General features: G+C 50.5%; 9 protein-coding genes across 9 annotated transcripts; 6 read left to right on the forward strand and 3 right to left on the reverse strand.

Annotated features, from left to right (window-relative positions):
- Positions 1-3,090: 3,090 nt before the first annotated feature.
- PtrM4_022190 (uncharacterized protein) lies at positions 3,091-3,462 on the forward strand (the record flags this gene model as incomplete). Its single annotated transcript, XM_001932021.2, has 1 exon — positions 3,091-3,462. One exon carries the CDS (start codon positions 3,091-3,093, stop codon positions 3,460-3,462), a length of 372 nt encoding a protein of 123 aa, XP_001932056.2.
- A 768-nt stretch (positions 3,463-4,230) lies between these two features.
- On the forward strand, positions 4,231-5,925 carry PtrM4_022200 (uncharacterized protein; the record flags this gene model as incomplete). The annotated part of the gene is made up of 1 exon (XM_066103507.1): positions 4,231-5,925. The coding sequence occupies one exon, from the start codon at positions 4,231-4,233 to the stop codon at positions 5,923-5,925; it is 1,695 nt and encodes a 564-aa protein (XP_065965709.1).
- A 303-nt stretch (positions 5,926-6,228) lies between these two features.
- On the reverse strand, positions 6,229-7,203 carry PtrM4_022210 (DDE-3 multi-domain protein; the record flags this gene model as incomplete). The annotated part of the gene is made up of 1 exon (XM_066103508.1): positions 6,229-7,203. One exon carries the CDS (start codon positions 7,201-7,203, stop codon positions 6,229-6,231), a length of 975 nt encoding a protein of 324 aa, XP_065965710.1.
- Positions 7,204-9,134: 1,931 nt separating this feature from the next.
- PtrM4_022220 (C6 transcription factor) lies at positions 9,135-9,810 on the forward strand (the record flags this gene model as incomplete). The annotated part of the gene is made up of 2 exons (XM_001932023.2): positions 9,135-9,203; positions 9,265-9,810. 2 exons carry the CDS (start codon positions 9,135-9,137, stop codon positions 9,808-9,810), a joined length of 615 nt encoding a protein of 204 aa, XP_001932058.2.
- A 48-nt stretch (positions 9,811-9,858) lies between these two features.
- PtrM4_022230 (uncharacterized protein) lies at positions 9,859-10,431 on the forward strand (the record flags this gene model as incomplete). The annotated part of the gene is made up of 1 exon (XM_066103509.1): positions 9,859-10,431. One exon carries the CDS (start codon positions 9,859-9,861, stop codon positions 10,429-10,431), a length of 573 nt encoding a protein of 190 aa, XP_065965711.1.
- Positions 10,432-11,145: 714 nt separating this feature from the next.
- Positions 11,146-11,689, reverse strand: PtrM4_022240 (uncharacterized protein; the record flags this gene model as incomplete). The annotated part of the gene is made up of 2 exons (XM_001932024.2): positions 11,146-11,379; positions 11,528-11,689. 2 exons carry the CDS (start codon positions 11,687-11,689, stop codon positions 11,146-11,148), a joined length of 396 nt encoding a protein of 131 aa, XP_001932059.2.
- A 779-nt stretch (positions 11,690-12,468) lies between these two features.
- On the forward strand, positions 12,469-13,069 carry PtrM4_022250 (membrane protein; the record flags this gene model as incomplete). The annotated part of the gene is made up of 3 exons (XM_066103510.1): positions 12,469-12,595; positions 12,655-12,986; positions 13,034-13,069. The coding sequence occupies 3 exons, from the start codon at positions 12,469-12,471 to the stop codon at positions 13,067-13,069; spliced, it is 495 nt and encodes a 164-aa protein (XP_065965712.1).
- A 128-nt stretch (positions 13,070-13,197) lies between these two features.
- On the reverse strand, positions 13,198-15,510 carry PtrM4_022260 (HET domain containing protein; the record flags this gene model as incomplete). Its single annotated transcript, XM_066103511.1, has 1 exon — positions 13,198-15,510. One exon carries the CDS (start codon positions 15,508-15,510, stop codon positions 13,198-13,200), a length of 2,313 nt encoding a protein of 770 aa, XP_065965713.1.
- Positions 15,511-16,028: 518 nt separating this feature from the next.
- On the forward strand, positions 16,029-17,077 carry PtrM4_022270 (Metaviral-G multi-domain protein; the record flags this gene model as incomplete). The annotated part of the gene is made up of 3 exons (XM_001932027.1): positions 16,029-16,296; positions 16,344-16,539; positions 16,594-17,077. 3 exons carry the CDS (start codon positions 16,029-16,031, stop codon positions 17,075-17,077), a joined length of 948 nt encoding a protein of 315 aa, XP_001932062.1.
- Positions 17,078-17,128: the final 51 nt, after the last annotated feature.

A 17,128-nucleotide genomic window follows, 5' to 3' on the forward strand; every position in this document is an offset into this window, starting at 1 on the left:
CACGCCTCCACTTGTTCTGAAAGGTGCATGTGAAGGCTGACTGATCAACAAGGAAGCGCACTTTCAGCTCCTGCGCGTTTTTCTAAATGACGGAAAATTTTGTAGGAAGTTGCACATCATAGAACCCATATCTTATGAGCGAAATACAACATTGTAGTGTTAAACATGCACTTGACGATGCGTGTTTCCAATCTGCTGTAGCATATGTAGTTGCCAACCTACATGAAATATCACTCGTGGTACAACATAAGTAATTCCTGTGCGATACGTGGCATGTGAGAAGTCGCAATACAGACACGGCACGAGTGGCCCCCAACAGCTGAAGTGCCGGTGCCAAGGCAACGAGCCGAGGGCAGGAATTGTCGCGAACTGCCGCGAACATGGTGAAGTGGGAGGCAGGAGGACTTACTTTGACGGAAGATGCATGTAAAGCGACATGTGTTGTCGATAACTATTTCAGCTATCGTGGCTCCGTCAAGGACTGCCCTTGCGTAGCGCAGCGTTCCCCGGGCCCATCATGTCCACTTCGCGTACTAGCACACAGCACATGTGACTCTTCAATAATCCACCGTAAGCGGTACTACAACATGTTTAGTGCATCAAATACATCTGGTGTTGACCTAATGCAGAGGGGCTGAGGCGGAGACGCCGCATAACCTGCGCTAAACCCAAGGCGCCCTGCGCTGACGTAGCAGTCTGTAGCAACAACTCTCAGACTCCAGAGCCTCGTCTTCCAACGCCGTTTGTTGCGGGGTATCGGAAAGGCGCTTATCCGACCCAACACGACGGCAGATCTGTGGTAGTATACCTATAGATATAGGATCCCGCAACCTTAAGAGAAGCCGAATCGGTAAAATCGCCGCTTGGAACGCGGAAGCAGGAAGCGCCCAGAACGCGTACTCTGCACATCACGACGCCACCAATCCAGAATCGCGTACCCACTGACTCTGAGACAGCATATCCAGGTCAAACTTCAAGTTTTTGAACATTGCCAGGGCGCAGGTGATGCGCTTACTGGCTTCCAAAGATGCACGATCCAATTGAGCTGGATCTTGGGGCTTTATCCAGATGCGGGACGACGCCGGAATCAACGCGAATTCTTGATGCACGCCTAGCTGCCATGGATGTTCCTGATGTCAGATGGTTCTGCCTTCAACTAGACGTGGCATCCATGGCCCGTATCTGTTTCACGTGCATCAGCATCAGGTACCAGCAAAGACCGCAAAGTTTGTGGACGGAGCAAAGAGGCGGAGATACGCATAAGTCTACACATTAAGATTGTCGAGTTCGATCGGGCGCAAACGGGATAGTACTGATCTACGCGACGTGGAGCTAAGAGATGATCGCGGTTAGAGATTCAAGGTCGGACGTGTGCCCCTCGAGGTTTTAGAGCGATCATTACTTGAAGAACGAATTGCAATGTCGACATATCACGATGATCCTTGATTGTATTTGTGTATATTCAAGGGGACCCTGATCGCAAAAGGTCCACAAGATGTTCTGGAACAGGGGCCACCAGCCTCGATTTCTGTCGCGAATATACTGACCCATCGGCTGCTTTCCCGCCGCCGTCGGCCGGAGTTCTCCCTTGGTGGCAATCAAGTTATGACCTGCAATTTGAAGCCGGGTGCATACAAGCAGCCCAATCATTCATCACCAGAATCCGATTAGTGACTTATTGCCTGTTAAACCGCGAGGATACCATGGCTTGCACGATGGCGTAGGGCGTTGATGCCATGTAAGGCTAACGGCGGAAGCACGTCCGACGTTTCATCTGGACGTATAGTAGACGTCGGAGCGGCAGACTCAACCCGCGAGCATTGAATCATGGACAATCAACCTCGCCTGGGCGCTCTGAATTTGCTTGTCCATTGTACAGCCCTGAACACGTCTGCATTTTAAGGTTCAATTTTCTGGAACCTCGACCCTCTTATATGCACATGGCACACTTGGCCCCTATAAGTGTTCAAGACGCCTTGTAGTTGAGGCCTCGTATCGTACTTGTGCTGCCAACCCTCTTTGAAATATTCAACATGGCCTCCGGATCTGCGCTTACACCGGAAATCATTTTTTCCTGGCCAAAACCTAATTATGTTGATCCAGTCTCGCAAAAGGCTTCTATCGATGCTGCTGTCTATGCAACGACCATTACAATGATTTGTTTTGTCGCCGCCAGACTCTACGTTCGAGCAAATCAGAAGTCGGGCATAGTAGCAGATGATTGGATTATGGTAGCTGCAGCTGTACGCTTGTCCGATATTCTTTCGCTGCCCATTTAACATATTTAGGTGTCCAACACTGCGACTTCTGTCTGTCTCCTGATCTTGACTACCAAAGGTCTCGGTCGGCATCTTTACGATGTCAAGATGGGATGGCTAGTGCCGTTTGCAAAAGTATGTAACCGTCGCCAAACGAATTTCCAGGCACTGATAGCTTTAGCTCAATCTCGCCAGCCTCACCTTATACACTGTCTCCATTACTCTCACCAAGGTGTCAGTCTGTATGACCTACTTGCACCTTTTTCCCTCGCGAACGAATAGATACTTCTGTTGGACAATGATCACATACCAATCGCTATGGTGTGTAATCACTTCGGTACTCTATATTCTCCAGTGCATGCAAGTCACCCGATCCAAAATCAGATGTGAAGTCTTTGCTAACAGTCCTCTCTCAGTCCGATCCAGTCGATTTGGGATCCTTCCATTACCGACAAAACATGCCTCGACTCTCGTCAACTACTCACCGCAAACGCGGCCCTTGGCGTTGTATCTGACTTTCTGATATTTCTCTGGCCCGTCGCACCACTCTGGCAAGTCAAGCTGCCTCTTACACAACGTGTGCATCTGGTTGCGGTATTTTCTTTTGGGGTCTTGACATGTGTGGGAGGCATCTTGAAGGCTATATGGGTCCAGGACTACTTCAAATCGTGGGATGCAACCTGTAAGTCACTCTGTCTGGCAGGGCTACGGTTCGTAATACTGACATGATATATCTGCAGGGGTTGGGTCTCGCGTCACCATCGCACTCTGCATCGAGTACAATGTTGGCACGATGAGTGGTTGTCTCCCTTGTTTACGACCGCTCCTGGCAATGGTCGCCCCGAAACTTTTTGCAGGATCCTCTGTCGCACGCAGCAATGGCTACCCCGCAAATCCCGGTGGGGGATCATGGCGCAAATCCCCCTTTAGTTCGAAGAACGCAAACTCACTTAAGCTGGGCTCCACTGGACCATCAGACTATGACGACACGCACGAACTCACCGACGCCAAGTACCAGGGAGCGCCGCGCACAAGGATCGTCAGTGGGAAACGGGCATCACGAGCTGACATCGATACCGTGCCTCTGCCTGGTATCCGAGTAACCCAGGATATGTATATTCGTGATGGGAATGATTCCCCGCGCATTATGATCAGTGACACGACTAGTGAGGAGTGGATCATGAAGGAAGATTCTCACAAATGATTCAGGAAACAGTGGTAGACAAGTCTGGTTATATAAGCATCCACGAGTTCACACAGGTACCCCGCACGTTCACTAAAGTCCAATTGAATGAAGAAACATATCACTAAAGCATGTTCGTTGAGGACGCTGTGCAAAGATTGGTAGCTTTTCTTTATGGTCCCAGGGGCTTACAGGCGACGAGCGGCCTTAGCCAGTTTGAAGGCCTGTTACTTGAGGATGTAGATATTCGGTACGTCTGCTACTTCAAACCTCAGAAGCGGCGTCTTGTTTAGGGGCAAGAAGATGGGCAGTGCTGCGCTGCAGAAGCGGCGCCCGAGACACTACTCAAAACGACAACGCGCGTCCGCCAGGTTCACCTTGCACAGAAAGAGAGAGATAAGACGATTTTTTTGGTAAGCATCTTGTTACCACAAAGCTACAGGATCGTGTGATAATGTAATGGGTGTCATGAATGCGTCCACTGCCTCGTCATCAGCTGGGGAAGGCTCGGGTAGCGCGGTGGCTGGAGGTTACGCGTCGGATAGTTATTGGTGAGCCACAATTGGCCCGATTGGGTTATTGTGGTTTTCGAAATACCTTGAGCCGCCTGGATCTGGTTAGCTTGGTGCCCAAGAACATCAACTCCCATAGTAATTTGTTAGTAAATTAATGCAGCAGCCGTTTCCCACCTCCAGAAGCCCATGAAGCTAGTCCTGTACTCTAAATCGTTCGTGTATAGCGTTTTGTTTGTGTGGAGCTTGTTGCGAGCTCAATCTAGCTGCTGTTGGGATGCCGCCCAAGCGCCAGCGTAAGCCGAAGCAGCCATTCGATCAAGGCGTTAACCCGTCCTCCCAGAAGCGTAGAGCGCCAGCAACTAGACAAAATCCTACCCATTTAACGCCTAAACGTGTCCGCCGTGAGGCGCTGCCGTCGCCTCCAGCGACTGCCCCGCCGCGCCGTCAAAGCCCGTTGTCCGAGCCTGAGCTGCAAGCCACCCAAACAGCTGCCTCCGCGCAAGCTGAAGATATCGTTGGCGAGGATGAGGATACTTTCGAGGATGGAGATGGCGATCCGCTGCCTGAGGATGAGGATGAGATCGCTGCTAAGGGCGCTGCCGGTAGTGTTGAGGATGAGGGAGAGCCAGCGTACCGACGTCAAGAAGGCACTCCATGGCTGCCTCGCTCATCGCAAGCGCTAGAGGATGAGGTTAATCCTGTACTGCGCGTTAGGTGGAGGGCTTGCCTTGGTGGTGATATGGAGAAACACTTTATTCCTGAAGCTGCCGATAGCGAGCACGGCGTACGGCTGTACTCGCTGCATTTCGACGACCTATGGCAGTGGGTAGATGACGTTGTTGCAGAATTACGGCCAAAAAGAGCGAAGATCTCATCTGTTTGCACTGTTGTTTACCCAGCTAAGCAGGCCAAACGCGAGCGCGCGATAAAGCGATTGCGGCGAGGTGTTGATGCAACGTGGAATAGCTTTCAGCGCCTTGTTGTAGAGGTTGATAACTATGTCAGCGAGCCAGTAAACGTCGATTTCGAGCTCATCTTGGCTGAAATTCCAGGGGAGCAGCAGCCGTTGCCAACGGTTGTCGACGGTCCTCGTCGACGCACCGCAACGGTGATTCAAGAGGAGGGGCTTGCTGGTGTAATAGCAGCTGAACAAGCAGGTAGCGGGCATGCTATTGCTATCCGGGATAGATGGCGCTGTACAGATACCCATTGCGAGAACTATCCTTATTGCTGCTGGATGGCGCCAACAGCGAGGCAGCCAGCGCGCTTCGAAGATCACCTCTTTGTCAACGGCAACATTATCTCCATGTGGGCAAGAGCAATTACAGCGAGAAGGGCAACGTACGATGAGCCATCTGATGATGTACGGCTTGCAATTTTGAGAGCAAAGGACCTGCGGGTGCATGAGAAAACGCGCAAGTTGCGGGCGGCTGGAGATGGCGACGATGATATCAAAAGCTTAACAAAACTGCTCATCGTTGGACAGCTTGAGCGGATGAACAGGCAACCTCAACAGGAGTCTAACTTGCAGGCAGCTGCACCAACGATAACAAGAGCTGAGGTATCTAGTGCATCTCAGTGGGCGCCTATCCGATATGATCATGAGCAGGAGATTAACGAGCATACTAGTAATTTCTTTAACTACCTTAAGTTAAAATTTCCTACAGTTGGAGAGGACATTAACGAGCTTTATAAGACTCTTGTTATTGACGGAGCTATGGATATCAACCTCTTGATGCAGCCATCTGGTGATATCTTGAAGTTGTGGACGCAGCATTTCAAGCAGCCTCCTGGCTGGTTTTTCACGCTACAAAACACTGCAAAAGAATGGCAAGCTGGGTACCAGGGTCTCACAGATCGTAACTGGAGACGAGTCGAACGTTGTAAGAAAAGAGAAGAGATTGCGCGCAAGAAATTGGTGGTTGAACCGTCTAGCAGTGTTGTGGAGGATGATGGCGAGAATGCTTGAAGCTTAGTGGCCTGAGCGTTTTTGGTGACAGCGGCCCGTGCCCGCTATAGTGTTGAGGTTTTTCAGGCGTTTCAAATGCGCTGCAACAATAGTCTATTTGGATAGCCCTATGTACAACACTACAACGTTATGCGATTATAACAGGTTAACTTCCTAAGATAGTTCTATATGTATAGAAATAGCTCTTATTTTTTAGAATTATTAAATCGCTTTTGTGGGTTGCGCATTAAGGTGTAATCGTTCGCATTTGTATGGTATCATCTACCTATAGAAACGTACTGTGGCATCCATTTAAAAGCACAATTAATAGGGATAGCCACACCTATGGAACCAGCTTCTGCAGTTAATATTACAGCACACCAGCTGCGCTGCATACTCAAGAAAGACCCCAAAGTCAATGAAGTTCTCCGCTTGCGCTGAATTCCTTTTCATCCACCCCTTGAGCTGCTTAAAGCTCTTCTCGATGGGGTTGAAATCTGGTGAGTATGGCGGCAGATACTCAAGGAGTACTCCAGCACTTTGGCAAAGCACCCGTACACGCTCTGATCGATGGATGGAGGCGTTATCAAGCACGATTACTGAGGCTGGCCCTGGGTGAGGATTGCAGAACGGCAGCACTTGAAACTCTAAGAAGTCTTCTAGGATCTCAGATGTAATCGCGCCTTGAAAGATCTTATAGCTTATGTAGCCATCTATCGTCATGGCTGGCAGCAGCGACCACCGTTCTGATCGCCTGAAGCTGTGTGATAGCTCCACCGGCTCCCCGATTGGAGACCAGCCATACTTGCGGTCGCCCGTACGCTCATTGCAGGCGCTCTCGTCCAACGCAACGATCTGCTCCGCCTTATAGTGTTGCGCCATCCTGGCAAGATAGAGGCGGCGGAGTGGCTCACTCTGCTCCTTTGCCCGCTTTGTTGCAAGCTTGCGAGACCATCTCATCTTCTCTAGCTCTCGGTAAACGCTCGCAAGGCTTATCCTAACGTCGTACTCGTCGTACAAGAAGTCCCTCATCTCATCCATGTATGCGCCCGGTGAGCCATTGAGGTATGCCTGAAGGCCTTCGCGCTGAGCTTGCCGGAGTATAGATGGCCGCCCAAGTCGAACGCAGCGCGGCGGATAAGGCACGCCCCAAAACTCTAAGCTCAACCTCAGCTTTGCTACTGTGTTACGGCTCGCACCTGTAGCTCTAGAGATGGCTCGATCACTTTCGCAGGCAGCAATTCGGTCGAGGATAGCCTGGAGAACAGCGGGCTGCAAGCGGTGGCCGGTGCCTGGCATCGCGATGAGATGGGCTCGAGAAAATTGCAACACCAAAAACGCGAGTCAGTAGAGGCGATCGCAGCAAACAATGAACTTCAAATACGTTGTGGGTGTTAGAAAGCGTGGCTGCATCGATTTACTAACAAATTACTATAGGAGTTGATGTTCTTGGCCACCAAGCCAACCAGATCCAGGTGGCTCAAGGTATTTCGAGAAACACCCATAGAGCTCCCGACTGCGGCCCTACTCCCATTCCCCGTCCCTAACGCCTTTCACAGCCCGGTTCTTGCTTATGAATTGCTGTGGTCGGGCCCGATCCTCCCAGTGCTACAGCCAGCATCATCGCTATCCTCCACCTCATTGGACAAACTTTTATCTTACCCGAATGACGTCAAAGAAGCTTGGCAGAATGGTGCGCAATGTACCGCATCTATTACTAATCTTTAGACTCCTCTCAAGCCAAGGTTCTGACTAGAAGAGGGATGTGCCGAAGCCTCGTGGTAGTTGTAGCTTGAGACTTGGTAAACTCTTATCCAGAAGCTTCCAAATCATTACCTAAAAAACTCGTCATGAATACTACGCGCAACGCTAGTCCGACAATGAATAGAGCATTTGCTCGGTTACTATAGTTAGTGTGTGAAGACATCTTAACTAACCGCGTTGCAGGATTGTCGAACGCAGAGCTTAGACTTAGTGGTGACCCAATCGCGACCGAAGCAGCATCCAGGGTGTCACTCCAGGAAATTTGCTTTTGTATCATGGTAGGACGAGTAAGAAAGCGGAGACTACGTAGCACCCGATCCAATGGTCTTTCCAAGAGAAGCTTGTCACATTGTCACTGCCAGACACGTCGCCGAGCGACTATCTCCTTGCTTCATCGCGCATAAGAGATGATTCCTCAAAGTTAAGGCGTCCTGCCTTAATATTAGTTCAGGAGACGGTTCAAGGGGAACCAAGAATTTCTTTGACCAGCTTCTCGGTATCGTCACAGCCGGCTTGGGCGCGCTTGGAGCCAAAATTCTTGGCCGTGGACGAAGACGGCAACTTACTCGAAGAGCGTTCTAGATGGTGCGCTATCCGCCGTCTTAGCAGACCAGGAAGGGCCGTCTGGCTAATTCAGGCGTCTGTTGAGAACTCTATAGGCAAGGGTAACTGAGGGGAGTTGGCCTGGGGAAAGCAGGGGAAGCGCTAAGGCGGAACTTCAAGAAATTGATGGGTGGAGCCAAGTGCAGTGACAGGGTGTCAGACACCTTCCACAGTGCTGAGGGTCTGTGCTTCCGGTGATGACAGAGCACTCGTCAAGTTCGAGGTTTTGAAGGTTGACACACATGGAAAAACTATTTCTGGGTGAGTCGAAATCTCCATACCTGATCAAATTGGAAAGACCTACAAATTGATCAAGCAGTCGATGGGTGGCAGAACCAGAACTCGAGTGCAGATCAAACCCCAATGAACTCTGGCTGTGATGTCTACTCATCTATAATCGGGCTTGGTCGTCGAGTGTGAAGAGAACGGCAGTTTGTAAAGTTGTGGGATGCCTCCCAGCAGCCCATCATGCCTAGCGTCGTTGGGCCGCCTTGCGCGTTAAGCTGAATGGCCTGCATCTCCGCATTTTTCAAAAGACGAAGTCCTTCTCTAAGCCTTGAGAATTTCGTGCAGTAAGGGTATCTTTGATCATGGTCCTGTTGGTGGTGTTGTTAGTGTCGAAGGCTTAGTGCTGCGAGATTATGGATAAGCGTTCAGCCGCCTCGGGCGCTGCCCGCCCGTCTGACCCGGTACCTACGTTAGCGCCGGGGGTACTCTCAGAGGATACGACCCTGATGCACGACTTACTTTGTGCACATATTCCGCCATTCCACACCAGCGCTTGGACAAATCTCATTAGGTACAGGTGGTGATCAGGTCTCACCAAGATATTGTTGCCGTGCGCCAATCCCATTACCTACGTCATGTCACTTCGAAAAGCCCATACCAAGTCACGTTTTGGCTGTTTGCCCTGCAAGAAGAGGCATATCAAGGTAAGTATCAGCGAATCGTACTAAGAGAAGAGCGTCCTACTTACTAAGCAATTGACTCTAGTGCGGTGAAGAGGTTCCCTTGTGTCAAAATTGTGTCTTTCGGAAGGTGATTTGTGAATACGGAATAGCAGCAAGAGCAAGTCCTGGCATCCTTGCCAGAGCTGCAAGCTTAGATGACGCCAGATCAACAGTTTCTCCACCACGTGGTGGGTTGCAACAGTTCTCGACGACACCGCGTACCCGTGAACCAATACCTTCACCAGGAATTAGGGTTCCCAGGCAACAAGAGCTACAGCTCATGATTTGCTTTATGAATAAAACCAGTCAAACTCTGGCACATGGTGACGAAGATCTTGTCATTTGGAGAGAAGCAGTTCCAGATGAGGCTGTAAATTGCGACTTCCTCATGGATGGGCTTCTAGCAATGGCAGCGCTTCATTTCGCCTACGAGAACCCCGATTCGCGGTTGCAGTACACCGAACTCGCTATGAGATACCAGAACTCAAGCTTACAAGTGTACAACAAAGCTCTGGATAATATCAACGAGGAAAACTGCACTGCCCTTTTCGCGTTTTCTATTATTGTCAATATCATGGCGCTTGCTTAGCCAAACACGATTCCAGATTCGTCGCCTTCTGCATATACTGAAAGCATTATGATTGCGTTGGAACTTATTCGAGGCATTGGTCTCAGACACTCCAGCGCCATTTCAACACATAGAACTGGAAAGCTTGCATCGATTTGTCGACCTTTGCTGCCAAATCTCCAGCCTGAAGATGAGACACTGGCTGCCCTTGATAGACTCCGTCAACGAGCCAATACTCTTCTGGCCTCTGAATACGTCGAAGAGAAACGTCACGCAGTCTATCTCTCCGGTATCCAAAGCCTCGAAGTAGCTGTTGGATGTATGAAAGTGTCCAATCATCTCGGACGCATCATTGGCTGGCCTGCTTCGCTCCGGTCACCAGAGCACTGCGAAGAGCTCATGAGGCTCTTCAAACACGGCGATATCATGACAAAACTCATCTTTATGCATTATGGTGTACTCTTACTCCAGACACGGCATCGTTGGTGGGGTCGACGTACTGGAGTCAGTCTCATCCAGGACTTGGCGATCTCTGTACGGGCTGCGGGTCCAGATTGGGGTTTTGGAATGAATTGGCCAATGAAGGTCGCTAAACGTAGTATTGATGGAGTTGAGAATGCTTTTGTCCCGCGAGACTCATAGATCGTTAGGTACATGATACGCGTGTACAAAACCACTCGCCCTAACAGCACAAGTCTTTACTCAACGTAACGAATAAACCGAAACTAGCCCCCGCACCACCTTACCCTTCCCTCCCTTCAAAAGTCCCGTAATCTCACTCAGATGAATCCATGCCATCAAAACCATAGTCCCCAACATAAATACCGCATCAAATCCATAGAAAAACGCCTCATGCGATGTCAGAAACTGTCACGGTTTGGTGATGGGACTATGCCTATCTGAGACTAGCGCTGTTTATGGTCACTCACCTACATAAACTTTCCATAGCTTGTACAATAGAACCTCAGTCAATCCTCAACTTCTTCCCTATGCGTAGGGTTCACCCACTCCAACAGAAACCCATTCCTCCCCTGCACATACTCCACAAGCCGGAAAACGCACCGCACAAGAATAAGTAAACTAGACCCATAGAGTGTCCCAAGCTGCCTTATCCACGGTATAGGCTGTGAGTGCAGTTTCGCAGTGGGCTCACGCAGTAACCTAATATGGAAAACAACTCCAACAACCACGAAAAACCCGAAGGAAACAAGCTGCACTACCAACCCAGCTATAATAATCTTCTCACCAGTATGCACAGCCGTAATGGTTCCGCTTGCCATGATACCACCACCTAAATACATCCAGATGTCAGCTTTCTGCATTCCCCACTCCTGATCGTATAGTATAGTGGGAAGATTACTCACCACCATCCTGCATCAAAAATGACACGACATCCCCCGCAACAAACGTCTTCGTAAGCCAGTTCCTGGGTATAACCGCGTATTCTTCGCCGTCGGTGGCTAAGATGATTCGGCCGAGCATCATGTACACGCTCGCTGCGAATAACGCGGGTGCGACGAGTAGTAGAATGGTTTGGAGAGAGTATACTGCCACGGACCAGTTCGGGGATTCGTGGGCCGAGATGGCTCGCTGGGGTGGTTAGTTGGATTAGTTTCTACGTGGTGTTGGATGGTTGGGTGGAAACATACGCCTATGTAGCCGATGACTTCAACTTGGGGGTTGTGTTAGTGGTGAGGCTTCAAGAGAGGACGGGACAGGGTTGTTTGGGGAGGCTTACAGACGCCGCCGAGGACGAAGGAGATGAGGATCCAGGTGCGGTACGCAGCATTTGGTAGAGATGCAGGATTGTGATGAAGAAAAATAGGATTGTGAATAGAATCGCTGCAGCCATCGATGGGTCATAGCGGTATAGCTTAAAATGGACTGTTTCTGTCGCCATGTTGATAACTTTGGAGAACTGGGTTACGGAATGGAGTGAGTGAGTATTGAAAGCGACACGGAAGGTAGAGACGAAGTTGAGTTGGGTTGTGAGTCGGAGACTTCATTTTGGCTATTCATCTAGGTATCTGACTTTTCCCCTCGACACTGCTCCCATTAGGCATCCTTTCGAAGATACTTATGCGGGTAAAGCGTATGCGTATGCGTATGCGTATACGTGTTGTTCTGATTGGTGCGCAGAAACTACGGAGCAATACGTACTCGAGTGGAACAGTCACTCCGCTGCCAAGACCATACCACAATGTACCACAAGTAGACCTAATGTACAACAATCTATAGTGCGCATCCGACGGATATATCCAAAGCGTTCTTCTGAAAACATACAAGATTGATCGCGTAGAGCGTTACAGCATGTAAGTACAAGTCCTCGTGGAGTTCCGATACGGACCCCAGCAGCCAATCACATCACCGCTGAAACCGCTGACACGGCCCCACTCCCTTCTCGCCGCGTCCGTCGCGCAACGGTGATGCCGAAATGAATCCATGACGGCAGAGTCGTAATCCGGACTTGATGTTTAGCCGTTCCGCCAGAGGAACGAGCCACTCGGCTCTCCGCCATGAGCTGCGAATACACCCACTAGCCACAATTGGCCAACTACGTGCGTAAAAGCTACCCCCCGTACGTGCGTAAAAACAGAAAGAAACGTCAGCGACTTCCACTCCCAACAACTTCTCTCCAACCGGTTCTCGATAGCAACTACAACATCAATTGCAACCATCATGAGTAAACCACTTCATCCAGCTACCGTGCACTTCCCCATCACCGCTGCTCTTGCTACTGCGGCTCTTGATGTCGTGTACTTTCTCTCGCAGTATGGTCCTACAGCTACCATTGTAGCTTCTACCTGTATGCTTCATCCTCTTCCACCCCTCCAAAATATCACCAATACTAACCCACATCCCTAGTCAAAAGCCTCGACATAGCCCTGAGCCCTAGCCTCTTCCCGGTCCTCTCCTACTACACGACCATCCTGACGCTCCTCTTCTCTATTCCCGCCGTCCTGACCGGGATCCCACAAATGCTCCCGCTCATCCAGCGCGACGGCTTCAAAACGAAGAAAGCACAGATAGCTGTTGCGCACGCTGCCATCAACTACTTGACGATTGGAGGGGCGGCGTATAATTGGTGGACGAGGAGGGAGAACACCGGGTTCCTGCCGAGTGAGATGAATATCCTGGTTTCTAGTGTTTTGGCCATGCCGGCGACGGTGTTTGCGGCGGGTCTTGGGGGATCGCTGGTTTACGTGTATGGAATGGGTATGGGTGGTGGTGGTGGTGCTGCGAGGGCGAAGAAGGCGCAGTAGATGGAGGTGCGGAGTAGGAGAGGCGGGATAACGACGAGAACAGGGTACAGGAAGAAATGACGAATGTATTACGTGGGTATCAAACCTGAACGCTGAACAACAGTGCAGCGTAACAAAAGCAGAACAGCTCGCATCGCAGCGGCTTCTACAAGCCAAATTCAAGTATATCACAATCCTCGGTCCCCTGACAACACCGATGAGCCTTACCCTCCGACTCGCCCCTCAGCGTCTGCTCCAGCAATACCCCCATCTGTACCGCTCCCAGCAGCTCGCACCGCTGCAACTCTAACAAGTCACTCAAATGGCAGTGAAAGCACAACTCCACGTCCTCTGACCCCCCTGTCTTAGTCGCTTCAGGCAAGAGTATGACAGCAAACCCCGAAATGAGCCATTTCCCACTCCCTGGATCTAGCCGCGCGATAAACGCGTTGTTGGGATCACTGAGCCCGGAGAAGGTGCATATACGATCCCCAGGTCCAATCTCGTAGGAGCCTGGTCCGCCGCCGCATGCTAGGCCAGTGATACCATTTGTGCCTACAAACGATGTGTAGCGCGCATGTCGTTGATCGGTGTTTCTGCGAGCCAGCCTACTTCTCGTGTCTAGATACATGCCTGCAGCGTCTAGCGTCATACTTCTGGTAAAGATGTCACGAACGACTACACTGCCGTTCGACATAGTGGCATTAGCAGCGTGGTTCTTTTCGACAGGCGCTTGCACAAGACTGGCGATTATTAGATCGGCGGATTCTCCGATCATTTGGCGGCGAATCTTTTCGGTGGGACCGGGGTTGCCGGAGGGGACGTGGGGGTCGGAGAAACTCAAGACTACATCTTTTTGCTCGGAGAGGATGTGTGCGCCTAGCTCGGAGATGTCTTGGGAAGAGATACCTGGAGGGTGCATTTTTGAGCGCGACCACGTGCTTTTCCAGGTGCTGGGGTGGAAGGCTTCGTCGTAGTCTAGTAGTTCGCCTACTTGGGTGATGGTGCTGATGAAGGATATGCAGGGTACGACGCAGGGTGTGGCAACGAGGACGTAGATGTGCGTTTGTGCTTCGGGGGCAAGTGATAGTACGTGCTGTGCTAGCTTCTCGCGGGATACGTGGAGAGCTTGCATGAGAAAAGCCAGAAATTGGTAGTCGTCCTTGTCGCTCCTCTTGGAGTCGGCACCGTGAAACTGGTTCCGTAGTACATCGACGAGCAACTCCTCGGGCGCCTTGTTGTAATCGGGCTGGATACGTTCGCCGCGACCTTGAGACGCAACACCCAGGAAACCATATACCTTGTCGAACGACTCCGAGCTCTGCGACGACGCAAATGCCTGTAGGAGATCTCGCAACCGAAATGTTGCTTTCACCGTCTTGCTATTCCGACGCCCTAGAATCTCTCTCCGGTAGTGTTTGGTGTGCTTGAAGTCTCGACGGTACTTGAAGAGCAGATATCCGCGACTCATATATATCATACTCGTTGGAGACGCAATAGGCGTAGAAGTGAGGCCATTTCTCCAAATACCTTCGACTATTGCGGCATCTACTGCAAATTCTCCACACCAGATATCAACAGATTGCGCGAGTACGAACTCCTGCACAACCCACACCCGACCCCAATACGGCTTGTTCAACACGTCGGCCAATGCAGTATAAAACTCTTCGACACGCCGTAGATCCGGGTATCGCGCGAGCAGAAAAGCCAATTCTTCATTCTTCTGCGCAAGCCCTAGCCAGACGATGACGGATCCCGCTCCAGTATAGACATCGCGCATGAGGGAGACTTGGTGATTGCGTTCAGGAATGTTGGCCTGGTCGATGCAAATGGCATCGATCCACAACGGGATACTCTTCTGAGGCTCCTCTTCGTAGCATGTCTTCAGGTACTCTTTCTTGCGATATTGCTGTAAGAAGTTCCATAGGCTCGCACCAACGACAAAGCTTGTTCCGTCTATTTGTACATATTTCTCCACACCATCCTTGTCCCACGTGTAGGATAGTGCAATGTACGAGGGCTTGTCGTCTAGGTCACACACGACTAGGTTTGCCTTGAGTGGCGAATATTCTGGTGCTGGGATTATTTCCAGGAGTCGCACACTTTTTTTGTTTGCGTCCAGAGGGCTGTATTGTAGACTGGGGGGCGATGTTGTCGAAGTTTCAGACGAGGATGATACAACGGTGCTCTCAGGGGTGTTTATTGGCGCGCTATGATTGCGCTTGAGTTTCTGTAGTCCCAAGGAAGATGCAAAGGATTTGAACGGCTTGCGCTTTGGGACGTCTGCTGAAGGCATAGCCATGGTGGGGGCGGGGTCATTGGTTAGAAAGGAGCATCGGGGTCGGACATGTGTCGCTCCGAACCATCCTTGGTCTTTTCTCCAGCTGTTATCTGGCACGATAAATGGCTGTCGTGCGATGTTGCGACGAGGTTGTGAGAGACGGGAAAGTGGAGCGGCTCGGTTGAACAGTGGACCCATGACAACGCCAAACGGCCCGTAGCTCGTGCCCCTACCGCTTGTCTTCATCGATTGACATTGTCTCTGTGTTTCCGTCACTTTCTTTTTGTTGTAAGGCACAATGTCATCATGTCAGCCTCGTGGTACGCCATTATGGTCCCCCGCTTTTAGCCTCGAAGCAATCTATGGCGCTGACTATGCAGGGGCACAAGGCATCCAACCCCTCTTTTAAATATAACCATGTTTGCAGCTGTCGGTACACACCAACGATATTCTTTGCTCGTAATTGTGGTTCCCACTTTAGAATACGAGTATCGAGAAAGATGTTCTCCTTCATATGGCAGGTAACACTTGGCTTGGCGCATCTCACTTGCAGCGAGCTGAACCTCTTCCAATACTTTTCATATAATATCGGGTGGAATCCGAGGATTCTAAAACTCGTACGTTGAAGAATGCAGATACAGTGATCGGGACAAGAAACATTTAAGCTGTTGTACCCTGCTTGCTGTCCAATATCGCACGCTGCTATAGCCTTCATCATGCATCGACTACTGCTATTGGCCACTCTATTAGCCACTTCACATGGCGCCATCCAACCATACATTCCTAGGGCAGCAGAGTACCGAACCGAATGTAAGACATGTCCTCGGTCTCTATGTCCCAATCAACTCTATTACGACTACGATGAAACCTTCAACGCAACATGCTGGACGCACGGAACAAAGATCATGGGTGATAACTTGTGGCTCAAGAGCGAAGCCGGATGCTATGTTACGCAATACGACGTCGTCGAGTACCCCGGAGACTGTAAGATCCCATCGCAAAACTCTCCAACCAGTAATTGACGAGACTAGATACCACCGATCTCAAATACTGCGGTCCCGAATCCGAGATACAGCACTTGACCATCGCCGACGCAACCACAAAATACAAAACCGAATGCCGAATATGCCCCGACCTAACCTGCGACGCGATTTCCTACCTCAAAGAAGACACAGACCTTGAGCTAACATGCTGGTACCCCGATGGCCAGCTCATCATTGATGACCCGTACGCATCTTGACACATCACCTCTTCTCCAACAACTCACTAACATATATTCAGATATTGGCTCAAAACCAGCAACAATTGCTACGTCGCCCGCAAAAACCTCTACGAACCACCCGACCTCACCCGCCTCGACAACTGCGGCCCCATCCCTTTTCTAGAAAACCTATGGCACAACAACGAAAACGGGACCAGCGATGTCAACAAGCGCGAGGCTGCACCTTTCCCAGGGCCTTTTTCGGCAAACTACCTCGTCAATGTTACTGTGGGAGAGGAATATTCCTACTGCCGCTCGTGCACAAACACGACGTGCGAGGTAGAGAAGACATACGAGTTTGACCAAGAAGTTTACGTGCAGTGCATTGCACGGGATAGTGCAGATATATGGTGGAGCTTGACGACGGATTTCTGCTATGTGCCCAATTCGGACTTTTGGCAGTCTGTAGAGGGGGATTATTATAGAATGCCGTTGTGTGAGTACTTTGACGGAAAGCCGCCAGGTAGCGACGACGTGGCTTTGCAGCGGCGAAATGATGAGTAGGTGTTATGTAGGCACTTTTGTATTACTGCAAGATGAAATAAGAGATGGTAT

Source organism: Pyrenophora tritici-repentis, chromosome 1 (assembly GCF_003171515.1).
Source record: "Pyrenophora tritici-repentis strain M4 chromosome 1, whole genome shotgun sequence".
Classification (NCBI taxonomy): Eukaryota; Fungi; Ascomycota; class Dothideomycetes; order Pleosporales; family Pleosporaceae; genus Pyrenophora; species Pyrenophora tritici-repentis.